Raw genomic sequence first — 14,699 nt, 5'->3', positions numbered from 1 at the left:
TGTGTTAAGAGTTCATGTTCATCTGAGCTAAGATCTAATGGATTGTTCCTTCACTCCTTTTCTTATAGGTTACAATTCTCTCTCTCTGTGTGTGTGTGTTTAAAAAAAAATAGGCATCCGTAACATGTGCAAAGTACCGTAATGCAGTGATTCCCAAAGTGGGCAGTAGCACTGCCATCAGGGCATTGGGCACTGGAAAATCCAGGGGAGGCTTGGGGGGGAAAGGGCTGCAGAGGGGAAGCGAGGAACAAGGGAGACATCATGGAATTGTGGGGTTGAGAGTTGTATGAAACTTCTTTTGTGCACCATTCTGGGACAGGACAGAAGGAGGCCTAATGGAGAGCTGGTCAGGCAACAAGCTGTCCGTCCATCCAGGCTGCAAGACAAGAGACCCACCATGGCTCCTCCAGCTTTGCTTCACCCTGGAGCAGAGAAAAAGGGTACCCCATCATTCCTCTTTCCTCCCCTCTTTGGGTGCCAAACTACTTGCCACACCCACCTTTTTGCAGAAACTGCTCAACTCCTCCATGCCAGGAGCCCATGGAGGAAAGCCTCTTGAAGTAAGAAATAGAAGGGAAGGGGGGGGGGCAGGCATATGCGTGCTCTCCCTGTTTCCCCCTTACCTTTGCTACTTAGAGCAAGCCATCTAGCCAAAGCAAATGGGAAGGGGGAGGGCAGGTGCACACAAGCTCTCTCCTTTCCCCCCTTTCCTTGGCTACCTAGCTCAAGCCAGCTGTCCATGGCAAAAGGGAGCTCAAGCCAGCTAGCCAAGGCAAAAGGGAAAGGAGAGGGGCAGACACTCACAGTCTTCTTTCTCCCTTGCCTTGGCTAGCTAGCATGGGGGTGGGGGTGGGAGATAGGGTTGTCACCCAAGAGTAAAAGGGGAGGGTAGACTGAAAAAGTTTGGGGACCACTGCTTTAATGCATGGCAAAAGAAAGTCGACATGCAGCAAGAGAGAAGAGGCTTTCCCAGTACCTCTCCACATGCCATTGAAGTACTTCTGTGGTCTTCCCAAGAGATATGGTTGTAAAAGCATGTCTTTTGTCACACTGGAAAAATCTGTTTGGCAAAAGCATGCTGTTTATGACCATCTACCTCTGGAAGAATAACACAATAGCATGAAGAGAAGCAAGGACAAAGCTATTTTTCTCTTTCTGCATATTGGCTTTCTGATGGAAAAACTGAGCAGGTAGATTATATTAGGTTTCCTTAAGGCTTTATCTCAGCATTTAAACTTCAGGAAATCTATATAAACCACAGAAAGGGAAATTGTAGCCCATGGTCCTCATGCAGACCACAAAACCCTTAGCGTATTCCTTAGGGGCCACCAGTGATCAATTCTTTAACAAACATACATAAAAAGACACATACAAACAGAAAAAAAATTGGTCAATTTCTATTTTTGCTTTAAAGGCTTCTCAAGGGCATAATATAGCATGCCCCCACCCTTAAAAATGAAGTGAGAATAACCGTCAAACATCCCGCTCCTAAAAGGAGTGTTTAGAAGCTTTTGTGTGGAAATTTCTTTTAGTTTATTTCAAAGAATGTGGGATGAGGATGTGCCTCTGCATATTCTCATGGAATCAAACATGGATACCAGACCTTGGCAGTTGCCCACCCCTGGAGGAAACCCTGTGGGAATACACTGGCACCTTGATTTTATAGATATTTGTTTCAATAAAGCAATGCATCATGCTTCCTAAGAAATATTAATAATAAAAAATATTCTCTTGCCTGCCAGGGCTGAACATTCAGAAGGTTCCACTTCTTCTCAGTCACTGGTGCTTTCTGCTTGGCCTGCAATGAATATGCGGCATGCAGAGCATGAGCTACAGCATAGACAGCATTGTAGATATTGTAGCTCTGGCCACACATCCTCATTTCAAACACAGGTCCAGAGAGGGTGCTGAGCTTCTCTTCACCAGTGCAATTGCTTGCATTTGGGAAATTCAGGTTATATAGTGGGAATGAACAAGTAAATGCATTCCACCAGAACAGATGTATTTGATGAATCTCCAATTGAAATGGATTTATGTTCTGCAGAAACTCCTGGAATCCAGGCACCACCTTGGAGTGTAAGGAAAAGGCCAAGGTGCCATTGAAGGATTTTACTGCAAACCTTCTCCCACCGAAAACAGTTGTGACATCCCATTGAGCGGTTGTGATCCAAACCCTCTCCATGGACACCTTGTGATCATATTCCAAACCTTCAAGAATTGACCATAAACCCTCCATAGATTGAACATTTCCACTGACTAGGATCACATTAATTTTGTATGACCTGAGAACATTTAAAAGAGTATTCAATTTTTTTTTAACACTTGGTATGTAATCTGTCACTGTAGGTATGGATTGGGTAAAAGAAATACAAATATCTCTCCCCTGGATGCTGGCACTGAAGGTTCGAAGAAATCTTTCACCGCTTGCATCTTCTGGAATGAGGAGGCCTATCCAATTCCACCCAAAATATTCAAGGAGCTGAATAATGCCAGAATTCTGAGAGGCTTCATCTGGAACCATCCGGAAGAAAGAGGGAAACTGGGTTTTATCACTTAGAGCAGGATCAAAAGATCCACTGCTGAGCTGAAAAAGGAAAACAAAACAAAGCCAAAATTAGTATAAAAACTGAGAAATTCTTTGATGTTGAATAAACATTTTCTTTTCTTAGATGAAAGTGTGTCATCTTAGAGAAACTTGTACTCTAGAGAGCCAGGGTGGTTTATTAATTTCAGTGCTGGACTTTGACTGTAGATAGAAGGATTTGAGAGCCTTTGTATCTGAAGAGTGGGGTATAAATTTTCTAAATAAATATATTTGTGAGAAGAAAAATAAATTTCAGAGAGAAGAGGAGCTAGAAGAAGGAAGAGAGAAACTGAAGTGCAGAATTAGACCCTAGGACAAGTTGAACACATTTTTGGTGTTTGTTGTTGTGTGCCTTCATGTCATTTCTGGCTTATGGCAACTTAAGACAAACCTATTAGAAGATTTTTCTTGTCAAGTATCTTTAGAGTGGGGTTGTGATTGTCATTCTCTGAGGCTGAGAGAGTGTGACTTTCATAAGGTCAATACTTTTTTCGGTCTCATATTTCCTTGCAGAGAATAGCATCACCCTAGCAAATTAAATCTACATTATTACTACTCTTACTCGACACCTTAAGGTTGTAGGCCACTAGAATGGGACTTGGATAGATACACACAGTTTTATCATCCATTGTCTTCTTGCCTCTTTACTATTCTCACTTCGCAGCAGTTTCCACCGAAATACCACATTGCAGCACTAACCAGAAAGGATAAGCGAATGTGTAAAATCTGAGATCACCAACATTGTCCAATTTGTATTTTAAGCTTTCCCCAGCTTTAATCTGGATTCAGCTACAAATTCTTTTTCTTCCCACAGCACAGTTTGGACCCTGGCCCCAAAGTTTCCTCTATGAGAGGTTCTGAATAAAACATATAGTTTGATATGAATGTAAAATCCTTCTGCTAAGAATCTTACTAGGAATTGGTTTTATACTGGGGTGGAGAGAAAGTTCTTATCTTTAAACTACTATCTCATGATTTATTTTATTTATTTTTAATTAATTAATTAATTAATTAATTTCTATGCCACCTTTCTCCCAGAGAGGGACCTAAGGTGGCTCACACATAAAAATTCTTTAAAAACCTAGTACAATAAAATAATTGAAACATCATATAAAAATATAAAATTGGAAATTTTAAAGCCACAATAAAACCACTATACACACACCCCATATTGCAAACACACCATTTAAAAATGATGCCAGGTCAAAGCAGAAAGTAAGCCAATGAGGGTACACAGTGGTGCTTTCAGAAAGACCAGTTCACAGCCATGGTGAAGTCAAAAAAAGTTCACAGCCATGGTGAAGATAACAGTTAAGTGAGCAGTCACAGAGCATTTCAAATTTGCTTAATTGTGATGTGGATAGAGAGAGAAAGGAGATGGAGAACCTCAATATTTCTTGTTTCCTGAAATCTATAATAAGGCATAATGCACAAATACACCAGATCATTTCTGACTTATGGAAATCCTAAAGTGAACTTTTCATTGGGTTTACTTGGCAAGAGAAGGCTGAAAGCATGTGACATGTCCAAAGTTACCAGTGGCTTTCATGTCCACATGGGGAATTCTGGTCTCCAGAGTAATAGTCCAACACTGAAACCATTAAGCCATGCTGGCTCTCTATGAAGAAACCTACCTGTGGAATTTTGTAGATATTTAAGATGTTGGCCATCTGGAGAGAATTCTGGGAGCTGAACCCAGTGATGAAGGCCTTGAGTCTCTTGTCCCAGACACACTTGTAATTTGGGAAATTCATTTGATCCATGAACAGAAGGATCAGCGTGGATTCAATGGCTCTCCAGGAACTAAATCCATTGTTAGCGATTTTTGATCCCAATGTAATGTTGGGTAACAACTTGTGATTCTTGTTGATCTCATGAATGGCAAAAACAAAGGCAAGAACAAACTTTTAGTTCTTAGGTAACATCCTGCATTGAGAATTATGGTACATCTTACATGGTTGAATCAAATTCAGTTTATTTACTAGCTGTGAATGAAACATAGACACAATATAGCAGCAGAAGATGGATATCAAGCTTTTGGTATTGTTTTAACCAGATCGATAAACAAACCTACTAAGATACTGTATACACTCAAAATACAAGGCACAAGTCGAATTAAATCTTTTGAGAACAGGGTTGTGGTTTGGTATCAGAAGTGATAACAGTCCATCTATGTCAAGAATATAAAGCAAAGGAGGGTGATTTTGTCATTGCCACTCATTGAGAGTAATTAATCCTTGGCTATATGCTACAAATATCCTGGTGAATCGTAATCTACTTTCTTCTAGCCCTTTGAATAAAACGTTCATTACTAAGTAGCATTTTAATATGGAAGGATTTCTAACTCCTTCCCAGGGAAGTTGAAAATTCAATAGTGAAGCTTTCTGGTCCATCAAAAATTATTTTTTTTAAAAAAAGGGGGGGTAGTGGGATTCTGCAAAGCAAGTCCTCATTGTATGAGGTCTTCTCCTTTTTCTTTTCTTTCTTTCTTTTTCTTTTTTTGCAAAAGCTGCCTTACGTAATATTTTAGACACAAACAAAGAGTCATGATTTTGCTGAAATTTGGAAGGGCAGAGAGGAGTCATATTTGATTTCATGATTTTCACCCACCATTTCTTTCATGGATCAAGCACTAAATGGAATTCTGTTGCTTTATTATTTCCATCACTTGTATCACTGAGAACTTGACAATATAATGATTGACTTGGGAAGGTATATATTAATGACTCTGGGAACGATGATTCAGCAATATTTGAAACTACTGCATGAAATGGAATAAATGCTCTCATCCTACTTTCCCTGAGCTCTGGTACAGGACCATATACATGGCACAAGTATGATACATCGGTCCAGATCCTGGATGTTTTGTTCCCCTGTGGTGTAGAATGGTGTGTGGTGTGTGTGATTCCTCTTAGAATGATAGTCTTGCTTCTAATCACAGCACGTTGCTTCAGTGGAAGCTTAAACGTCACTATTTTGACATGCTGCTAGCTGTCAAATGAGCTGAGCTAACTTAGGGTGTTTAATTAGGAAAAGTGACCTGATCTGGGAGAATCAAACCATTGATTTAGGATCACATGAGGGCTCATACATCACTTGATTTCTCCTTCATGGCACAGATCTGATGACTGGTATCTGAATCTGGTACCTGATCTCTATGCATTGGAAAGCTTTGTGTCTGACAGGGTGTGAAAACCCTAACTCTAGTTCTTCAATATGCAATTCGAATATACAGTAGGCCTTTGGTATCCACTGGGGTTTGGATCCAGGACCTCACATGGAAACCAAACTCCAGGGATGTTCAAGTCCCATTATAAAGAATGACATAGTAAAACAATGTCTCTGATATAGAATGGCAAAATCAAAGTTTGCATTTTGGATGTGTGTGTGTGTGTGTGTGTGAGAGAGAGAGAGAGAGAGAGAGAGAGAGAGAGAATATTTTCAAGCTATGGATGGTACAATCCATGGATGCAGAATCTGCATAAAACAAAATTTGCTTAAATTAAATTATAATAATTCAAAGACCCTCTTCCCTCCCTCCCATTCTTTCTAAGATCTGCTTACCATGCTATGTAGGATGATGTATCTGCTTCCCGAAAGTTTTCTAATGACATTTTATTGAATGCAAAAGACACAATTTCCCCAATGAGGATATCTTCTCTGGAGTCAAGGACATTGCATTGGATTTGCGGCTGCCGGTTGCAAATGGAGCCCAAGCTCTTTCTGAAGGTACCAGGCAAGAAGAAAAGGAGGGATAGCCAAACCTTTGCCACTGGCCTTGCATGTTGCATCCAGTCCCATGTAGGTTCCTGCATTTTCACCAACACAACTATTTCTGTGACTTCATGCAGTATCCATCTCTAGAAAATCAAACTCATCCAAGGACCATTAGACGGTGTGCCCTACCACTTCAAGGAGACATTGTCTTAAAAGAAACCCTTATAGACAACATGAAGCCTAAGAGAATTTATGCAGCAATCTGTCTTTGGTGAGCTGTTGCAATTCCACAGGCATCCAAGGTCAATCACTGCAATTGTGAAAACTATAGGGCAAATAATTATCATTCAGAAAGTTCATGCACAACTGGGAAAACAACAGGAGTAGTAAAGTCCCATGAGAGTAGTTCCTCCATAACAGCAGAAAAGCAGGGAATAACATACATACATACATACATACATACATACATACATACATAACCAAAAGCCATGTAAGACATATGGGGGTCATAGTAAGCACTGGGTACTAGTAGCCTGACCTTTGAAACCATACTTTAAAATTAGCTGCTTCTCATTTTTGTCTTTCCCTTCATTGATTCTAATGCAGATTAAAAACTGGGACACATGTGGCCATGCAGCATCAGAGTGTGATCACCATGGCCAGAGTTATTAATGAGGATAAACGCACGAACTAGGGGAGGCTGCAGCAGTTTGCTTTTGCCTGAGCCAACTAGAATAAGGCCCTCCCTCCAGTCCATTTGCCATAGTCCAGGCCTCACAAGGAGAGAAGAACCACTGGACTTGATCCTCTTCCCCATTGCTGCTCCCTTCTCCTTTTGTGCCATGTCTCTTTTAGATTGTAAATCTGAGGGCAGGGAACTGTCTAATTAACAATTTGTAAACCACTCTGAGAGCCTTTGTGGCTCAAGAATGGGGTATAAATACTCTAAATAAATAAATAAATAAGATTCTGCCTCCTCCTTCCTCTCCTCTCCTCCACTCTGAGTTAGTTGAATGCAAATTTATTTTTGTATTCCTCCAACCATTTCCCTGGCTTCTGTGAATTTAGTTCCTTAGGCTTCATCCACAACGGTGGTATTATCTTCCTGCTGTGACCCTTCAGATTCCTAGATCACCTCATCCAGTGGTTTCATCTTGATGTTAAATGACACATCAACTAATGTGCGAGTCTGTGCAGTCTGACACACCATTTCCAAGGAGCTTTGCAGAACTCAGAGCAACACTTTCTGGAAATTGTCAAACTATGCAACATTGGAACTTTTGCAGCTAATGGAGTGAGATTTAGGATATATGTATTGGTGAAGTAGCAGGTGACTGTGTGCCTATATGAAAGAGACATGGGTGTGTATCTACACTGCAGAATTAATGCAAGTTGACATTGCTTGTACTGTGATGGCTCAGTGCTATGAAATTGTGGGATTTGTAGTTTTGTCCTTGGTATCCACTGAGAATTGATTCCAGGACCTCCTGTGAATATCAGTATGCATGGTCCCACTAAAGACACACTGGGACACTAAACTGGCATTCCATATGTAAAATGGCAAAATCAAGCTCTGCTTTTTGGAATAGATAGATAGATAGATAGATAGATAGATAGATAGATAGATAGATAGATAGATATAGATATAAATTCAAGCTGTGGATGTCTGTGTGCATGGATTAAATAAAAACTGTGGATAGGGAGGACTGACTGTATTTAGCCTTTCCTGTCAGGCAGCTCTGGTGCCCCAACAAATCCCAGGTTTCCATAGGGTGGAGCCATGACAGTTAAAATGATATCAAACTGTATCAATTCTGCAGTGTAACACAGCCTGAGAATCAAGGAGAGGTAGTGAACGTTCCTCTGAATTAGCAAGGTGGAGTTTTTGTGAGAAGGGTATACTTTGCTTGAGTATGTAAAGACAAAGGAGAGAGAGAAACATGTGCCAGGCATTGTTACCTGTAATTCCCTGAGCATGAGTATTTGTATTGTTTCAGGGCTAGCTGGAGAGTGAGATGCCCCAGTTGAATGGAAAAGTAAAACACAAACCAGCTTTTCAAGAGGGTAATTTTCCCATTGAATATTTCCTGTTGAGATAATAATAATAATAATAATAATAATAATAATAATAATAATAATAATAGGATTTATTTATATGCTGCCCAATCACTGGGAATCCGGGCGGCTTACAACTGAGGGGATAATAGACAGTTCCCTGCCCTCAGGCTTACAATCTATAAAGACACGACACAAAAGGAGAAGGGAATGGTGGGGAGGGAGGGGATCAGGTCCAGCATTCTTCTCTCCCTCTGAGGCTTGGACCAAGGCAGATGGACTGGAGGGAGGGCTCTTCTTCTTCAATTTGAGTTGTAAATTTCATTCTCCTGTAAATAACTGTGTACTCACCCATGCCGTTCCTATAAACTAGTTTACCTTTTCTAAAACAACATTGTGAAGTAACTGTCTCCTGTGGCACTAAATGCAGGGAGGAAGTCCAACACTACTAATGTCATCTTCAATAACAAAATTGTCATTTTCTTTGAAAATGTTTAAAGGAAACGAGGTCCCACAGGCTGTGATGGCCCACAAACTTTACTATCTTAAAAAGCCCAACGTCTTCCAGCCTTGCCACAAATTGGCCTTCTTCATGGGCTATTATAAATAATTTTTTTTTAGTAATTAATTTATTTCAGCCAACAAGCCATCAACATCAATATATATATAAAAAATATAAAACATATAAAACATTTGAAATATTTAAAACATTAAAAACATTAAAATATGTGGACTTTTTAAAATAAAATCATGGAATATATATTCATAACCTGCGCAAAGGATAGAAATTTATATTTATACAGAAAAGCTCTCCAAAAAAAATTGTATAATATGAGGCCTTAGGCACAAAGCCTAGATAAATATTTATTTGGATATACCAAGTGCAAGTTGCAAAAGGCCAAGCTGTTCAATTATGTTGACTCATAGTCTTGCGTGTTTTAACAGCCGAACAAAGAAACTTAGCCACTGTTTCCGTTTTGCTTTTCTTGGCATCGTTCAGCAGGTATTCCATATACCAACTGTTCGATCTGCCCGGAAACTTGAGCAGGAGGGGAGAAATTAATCTTGACCTCTCATCTCTATAAAAGGTATAAAAGAATAAAACATGTTCTAACGACTCAATAGAACCATCACCACAGGGACAAATCCCGTTCATGGTGAGAGGTTCCCTTGAACCGACCCTCTAGAAGTGCTGAAGGAATTACATTAAATCTGGCTTTGGAGAACACAGCTCGGTACTTTGGAATAGTCAAGTTTTGCAAATAAAATGCCTCCCTCTCTAAATTAAACTGTAGCCCTAGGAGAGCAGGTGGTACAAGCAGAAGATAAAGAATATTGAGTAGCAATATCTTTTATGCGGCGTATCATAATCTGCTGGGCTCTCGAAAGGTCTTGTGACATTAAAAAATTACTTGAGAAACCCATTCTCAACAGTTTCTCCTGGATATTTTTAGACCATAGGGTGGTATAATTGTCTTTCCGTACAAGATGCCAGAGACCTGAGTCAGGGCCCGCATAAAAGAGTTTCAACCAGTACTTTAAAGTCCACGTCCAAGCAGAGCATTCCAGAGAGTGACAGCCCGCTTCAAGTCGTAAAGCAGCTGAAGGGATGCAATTAGGTACTCCAAATAATTTGCGAAGGGGTTGTTCCCACTTAAGATTTGAAACGATTTAAAATACAACGTTTTTAATAAAATCGATTCAAAATAACACTGTTCTTATCCCGCTATCCGAATCGCTTTGTTCATCGTTCCCATCTGGTTATTTAAATCGAAGTTTTTACCTGCAAGCGTTCTTACTTGGCATGAAATCGGTGTTTAAATAAAGCGATTCTTCTCCTCCATACCTTATTTGGAGCTGTCAATCAATAGTACGTCAGAATGACGTAACGTTAATCCGGAATATTTGGAAGCGATTTATCTTTTGGCATCTTTTCCATTTCATTGACTGTTTGTGAATTTAGCGAATTTAGGAAAGCGAATTTAGGAAACCCAAGCTCTTTCCAGAGGAACTATGAGATAGGTTTTGCATGACAGCATCCCCTCTTCATGTCTCCCAAAAGACAGCCAGGGAGAATCCCTTCAGAGAGCACAGAGATCAATGGGAGAGGCTTCTGGCAAAGCGAAGCTCTTTCCAGAGGAACTATGGGATAGGTTTTGGAGGGCAGCATCCTGTCTCCCAAGACAGCCAGGGAGAATCCCTTCAGAGAGCACAGAGATCAATGGGAGAGGCTTCTGGCAAAGCGAAGCTCTTTCCAGAGGAACTATGGGATAGGTTTTGGAGGGCAGCATCCTGTCTCCCAAGACAGCCAGGGAGAATCCCTTCAGAGAGCCCAGAGATCAATGAAGGAGGCTGCTGGAAAAGCAGGGAGGGAGCACTCTTCCCAAAGATTCTCTTTCCAGGGTTGGAGGAGAAGGCAGATTCCATTTGAGAAATGGAGGGAGAAAGGCTCTATCCCCCCCCCCCCATTGATCAGAGCCCTTCCTTGCCTGGGCGAGATCAGATGCCTCCTCGCGAGGAGCCTTCCCTTCCCTGTCTGGGCGAGATCAGATGCCTCCTCGCGAGGAGCCTTCCCTTCCCTGCCTGGGCGAGATCAGATGCCTCCTCGCGAGGAGCCTTCCCTTCCCTGCCTGGGCAAGATCAGATGCCTCCTCGCGAGGAGCCTTCCCTTCCCTGCCTGGGCGAGATCAGATGCCTCCTCGCGAGGAGCCTTCCCTTCCCTGCCTGGGCGAGATCAGATGCCTCCTCGCGAGGAGCCTTCCCTTCCCTGCCTGGGCGAGATCAGATGCCTCCTCGCGAGGAGCCTTCCCTTCCCTGCCTGGGCGAGATCAGATGCCTCCTCGCGAGGAGCCTTCCCTTCCCTGCCTGGGCGAGATCAGATGCCTCCTCGCGAGGAGCCTTCCCTTCCCTGCCTGGGCGAGATCAGATGCCTCCTCGCGAGGAGCCTTCCCTTCCCTGCCTGGGCGAGATCAGATGCCTCCTCGCGAGGAGCCTTCCCTTCCCTGCCTGGGCGAGATCAGATGCCTCCTCGCGAGGAGCCTTCCCTTCCCTGCCTGGGCGAGATCAGTGCCCAAGCGGGCAGGGAATGCCTCTTTGAGAGGAGCCTTCCCTTCCTGCCTCTCCTCCGTTAGAAATGGGCTCTCCCCACACAGAGGGGAGGTTGCAATCCACCGGGGGAAGCCTTGTAGTCCTTTGGCAGATGCAGGCGCTTGAGCAGCCGGGACTTCAGGCGCTTAAAGCGCTGAAGAGATTAAGCACCTGTAAACCATTAAAATAAAAAATAAAAATAATCCTTATCTCTTATTGAAAGACCACAGCGGACAAAGGGGTGAGGGAAGCAAAAATGGCGACAGCCAGACGGATGGGGACAGAAAGGGCAACTCCCCCAAGGACAGCCCCATCGCACTCCGCTCCTCCCATTCATCTAACGCAATTTCAAAGGCTGTCGTTCCTATTTAAATGCTCCGGTTCCTAAATCGAATCAATGGAAAAACGTAGGTCAGACCCTAGTGTTTTTTTAACACGCGTTAAATGAGGAAAACTCGAATCAAAATTTTATTCCGCTCTACAATTCGATTTGTAGTGGAGACAATTGCGGGTTGCTCTAGAACCGTTCTAGGTTTAAATCGGATCCTAATAGGAACGCCACTCCTTGGATTCGATTCAGAACGCGGGGTTTCACCTAGTGAGAACAACCCCGAAGATAAGCGGAAAGGACCTGTTCTAATTTTACAGAAAAACCTTGGATCCAGATGGGTATTATAAATAAATAAAAGTACATTCGTTATAGTTGTGCTACTGGGATAACACATAAATCATCTCTAAAAACATAATTTCTTAACAATCAAACAGCATCTATTATCCATTTTATCATAAACATACCTATTACCAGAAATTTCTGGAGTTGTAGTCTGTGCTCACAATACAGTCTGGGTATTAGAAGGAAGGGACTAGGACTACCAATCGGTTCATATTTATGGATTTTTGAAGAACCATCATCGAAGAGAACCAAAATAAGATGGAGTTTTGTGAAAGTATCAATTTGTTTTCCTTAGTTTCTGATCTCTTGCATTCGGCTCGGGTTGTAACAGAATAATGTAGCACTTGAGGAAGAAGATACAAGTTAGTCATGTATTTCTCCTTGGTTCTTAGGTAACTTGGGATAATGGAAACCCAAACACTGCAAAAGACCAGCATGCTGAAGGTGATAAGCTTGGCTGCATTGAAGCTGTCTGGCAGCTTCCTGGCATAGAAAGCAACAGTGAAACCGATGGTGGCAAAAAGCCACGGGTAACTCAGGACAAGGTGGAACATGGAGTCTGTTACAAATAGTTACAAAATAAAAAAACTAAAATATACAAGTATGTAATCACATACATTGAATTGTCAGAGAAGCAATGTTTATGAGTCATAAAGCTAACAGGGATTACAGCTGTAAGTATTGCATATATCTATACATGTGTGTATGTATTTCTTGGAAGCTCTGCCAGCTACTGCTCTCCTGCCAGAAGAGAGAGAGGCACGGATCAGCACATCCAATACCAAAAATGCACAATATTGGCTGATATACCTAAATATTGCAGTGATTTGATTCACTGACTTAGAATATTGAGTTGCAAGTCACCACTGAATTAGGAAAATTATTTAGACTAGTTGTTCCATTACTCATTCTGATGTACTTCAATGATTTGTTTTGAAAATAAAATAAGAAGGAGATACATGTATATGCACTGAGTAAAGCTAGGATGTAATTGTAATTAATAAATATACGTATAAGTTCCTCTTTGCACTAATTTGAAGAAAAAGAATGAAAGAACAAAAGAGACCCAGCCCTAGGCCCTCTCAAAGGGGATTATCACATTGCCTTTTCTACCGAGACGCAGGATGGAAACTTCAACAGTCAGATTTTATCACACACACTTGTGCCCAGGCAGTAGGCACACTTTACCCAATTTGGGTATCCTGTACCCATTCTGGGCTTCTCCTGTACCTTGCAAAGAAAAACCCATTCTGTGCAAAGGATGGTGTAATAATCTCCATTGTTTGCTCAGGTGCAAGAAGGGCCTGACTTTGCCAGCCTTGGCATGTAGTGGAGATCAAGAAGGAGAAATACAGCATGGCAGAGTGACACCATGACATCAAAGTTTGGAGGCAGAGATAGAGGGCTTTTAAGCATCAGCTAGTCCCAAGACTAACTAGGCCCTCCCACCATCTTCTAGTGCAGTCTACACTTCTCTTGGTCACATTCAGGAAGGAAGGAAGGAAGGAAGGAAGGAAGGAAGGAAGGAAGGAAGATAGACAGGTAGGCTATAAAATTTATTTCCTCGACTCTGCTGTTTCAATTTTTCATGTTATGACATCCTCAAGGTTTTCAGAGTAAAGAATTTCAAATATTAAGAATATCATCAAACTACTTATTCAGTGAAATAAACTAAAGCACAAGTTATAGCAAAAAAGGATCCAACATTAAAGTGTCTCCTATAACTATTGGCTCTCTCAAACCTAAATTACTTGGGGAATTTGGCAAAATAATTTTTCTCAACTTCAGGGTAAAAGGGAAAGAACAGTAGTCTTAAAACATGGGAGACAGCCATTGTTCTTCAGCCAGCAGACTTGATCCATCTGAGGAAGTAGACTCAAGTCTATGAAAACTCATTTTACCAACTTCTTTTTTTCAGTTAGTCTCAGAAGTGCTACAACTTATAATATCTCTTTGCATCCTGATTTTCCAGATAAACAAGACTAGGAGGTTTCTCACACAGAGATATTTAGAGCTTTTGCAGCTCATTTCCGACATGAGTGCGGGTCCAATGATATGAATTCACGTCATAACGCGAATGTGTTTTCAGGCGCGATTCCTTTCTATGGGAGCTCCCTCCATGGGGCTTCCGCAGTGAATCCAAAGTGACTCCTCATTTTGATGAATTCCAGAAAAAAGGGAACTCACAGAATTCGAATTCAAGCTCACTTTGATTTCACTTTAAATTGGTCTGGTGTGGAAGATCACTCCGATGTCGCCCCCCTTGGCCCGGTGAATCCTGCTCCTCCATCCTCCTCTCCTCCTTCATGCCATCTCCTCCCCCCTGCCACCCATCCCATCATCCCCTTTCTTCTCCTACACCCCAATCTGCTCCCCTCCTTCACCTTGCTGCCTATCTCATCATCTCCTGCCTTCTCCTACACCCCAATCTGCTCCCCTTCTTCACTCTGCCGCCTATCCCATCATCCCCTGCCTTTTCCTAGACCCCAATCTGCTCCACTCCCTCAACCTGCCACCTATCCCATCATCTCCTGCCTTTTCCTAGACCCCCATCTACTCCCCTCCTCCACCCTACTGCCTATC

The 14,699-nt window shown here is 41.9% G+C and overlaps 1 protein-coding gene across 1 annotated transcript; it reads right to left on the bottom strand.

The window, feature by feature from the left end:
• Window positions 1-1,335: 1,335 nt before the first annotated feature.
• Window positions 1,336-4,338, bottom strand: LOC149303903 (vomeronasal type-2 receptor 26-like). Its single transcript, XM_089480862.1, has 3 exons — window positions 4,219-4,338; window positions 1,736-2,584; window positions 1,336-1,341 (listed from the first exon to the last, which is right to left on the bottom strand). Exons 1-3 carry the CDS (start codon window positions 4,336-4,338, stop codon window positions 1,336-1,338), a joined length of 975 nt encoding a protein of 324 aa, XP_089336988.1.
• Window positions 4,339-14,699: the final 10,361 nt, after the last annotated feature.

This window comes from Sceloporus occidentalis, unplaced genomic scaffold (genome assembly GCF_023333645.1).
Source record: "Sceloporus occidentalis isolate IW3139 unplaced genomic scaffold, rSceOcc1.0.p SCAF_14, whole genome shotgun sequence".
NCBI lineage: Eukaryota > Metazoa > Chordata > Lepidosauria > Squamata > Phrynosomatidae > Sceloporus > Sceloporus occidentalis.
This window is presented reverse-complemented; position numbering and strand designations above follow the sequence as displayed.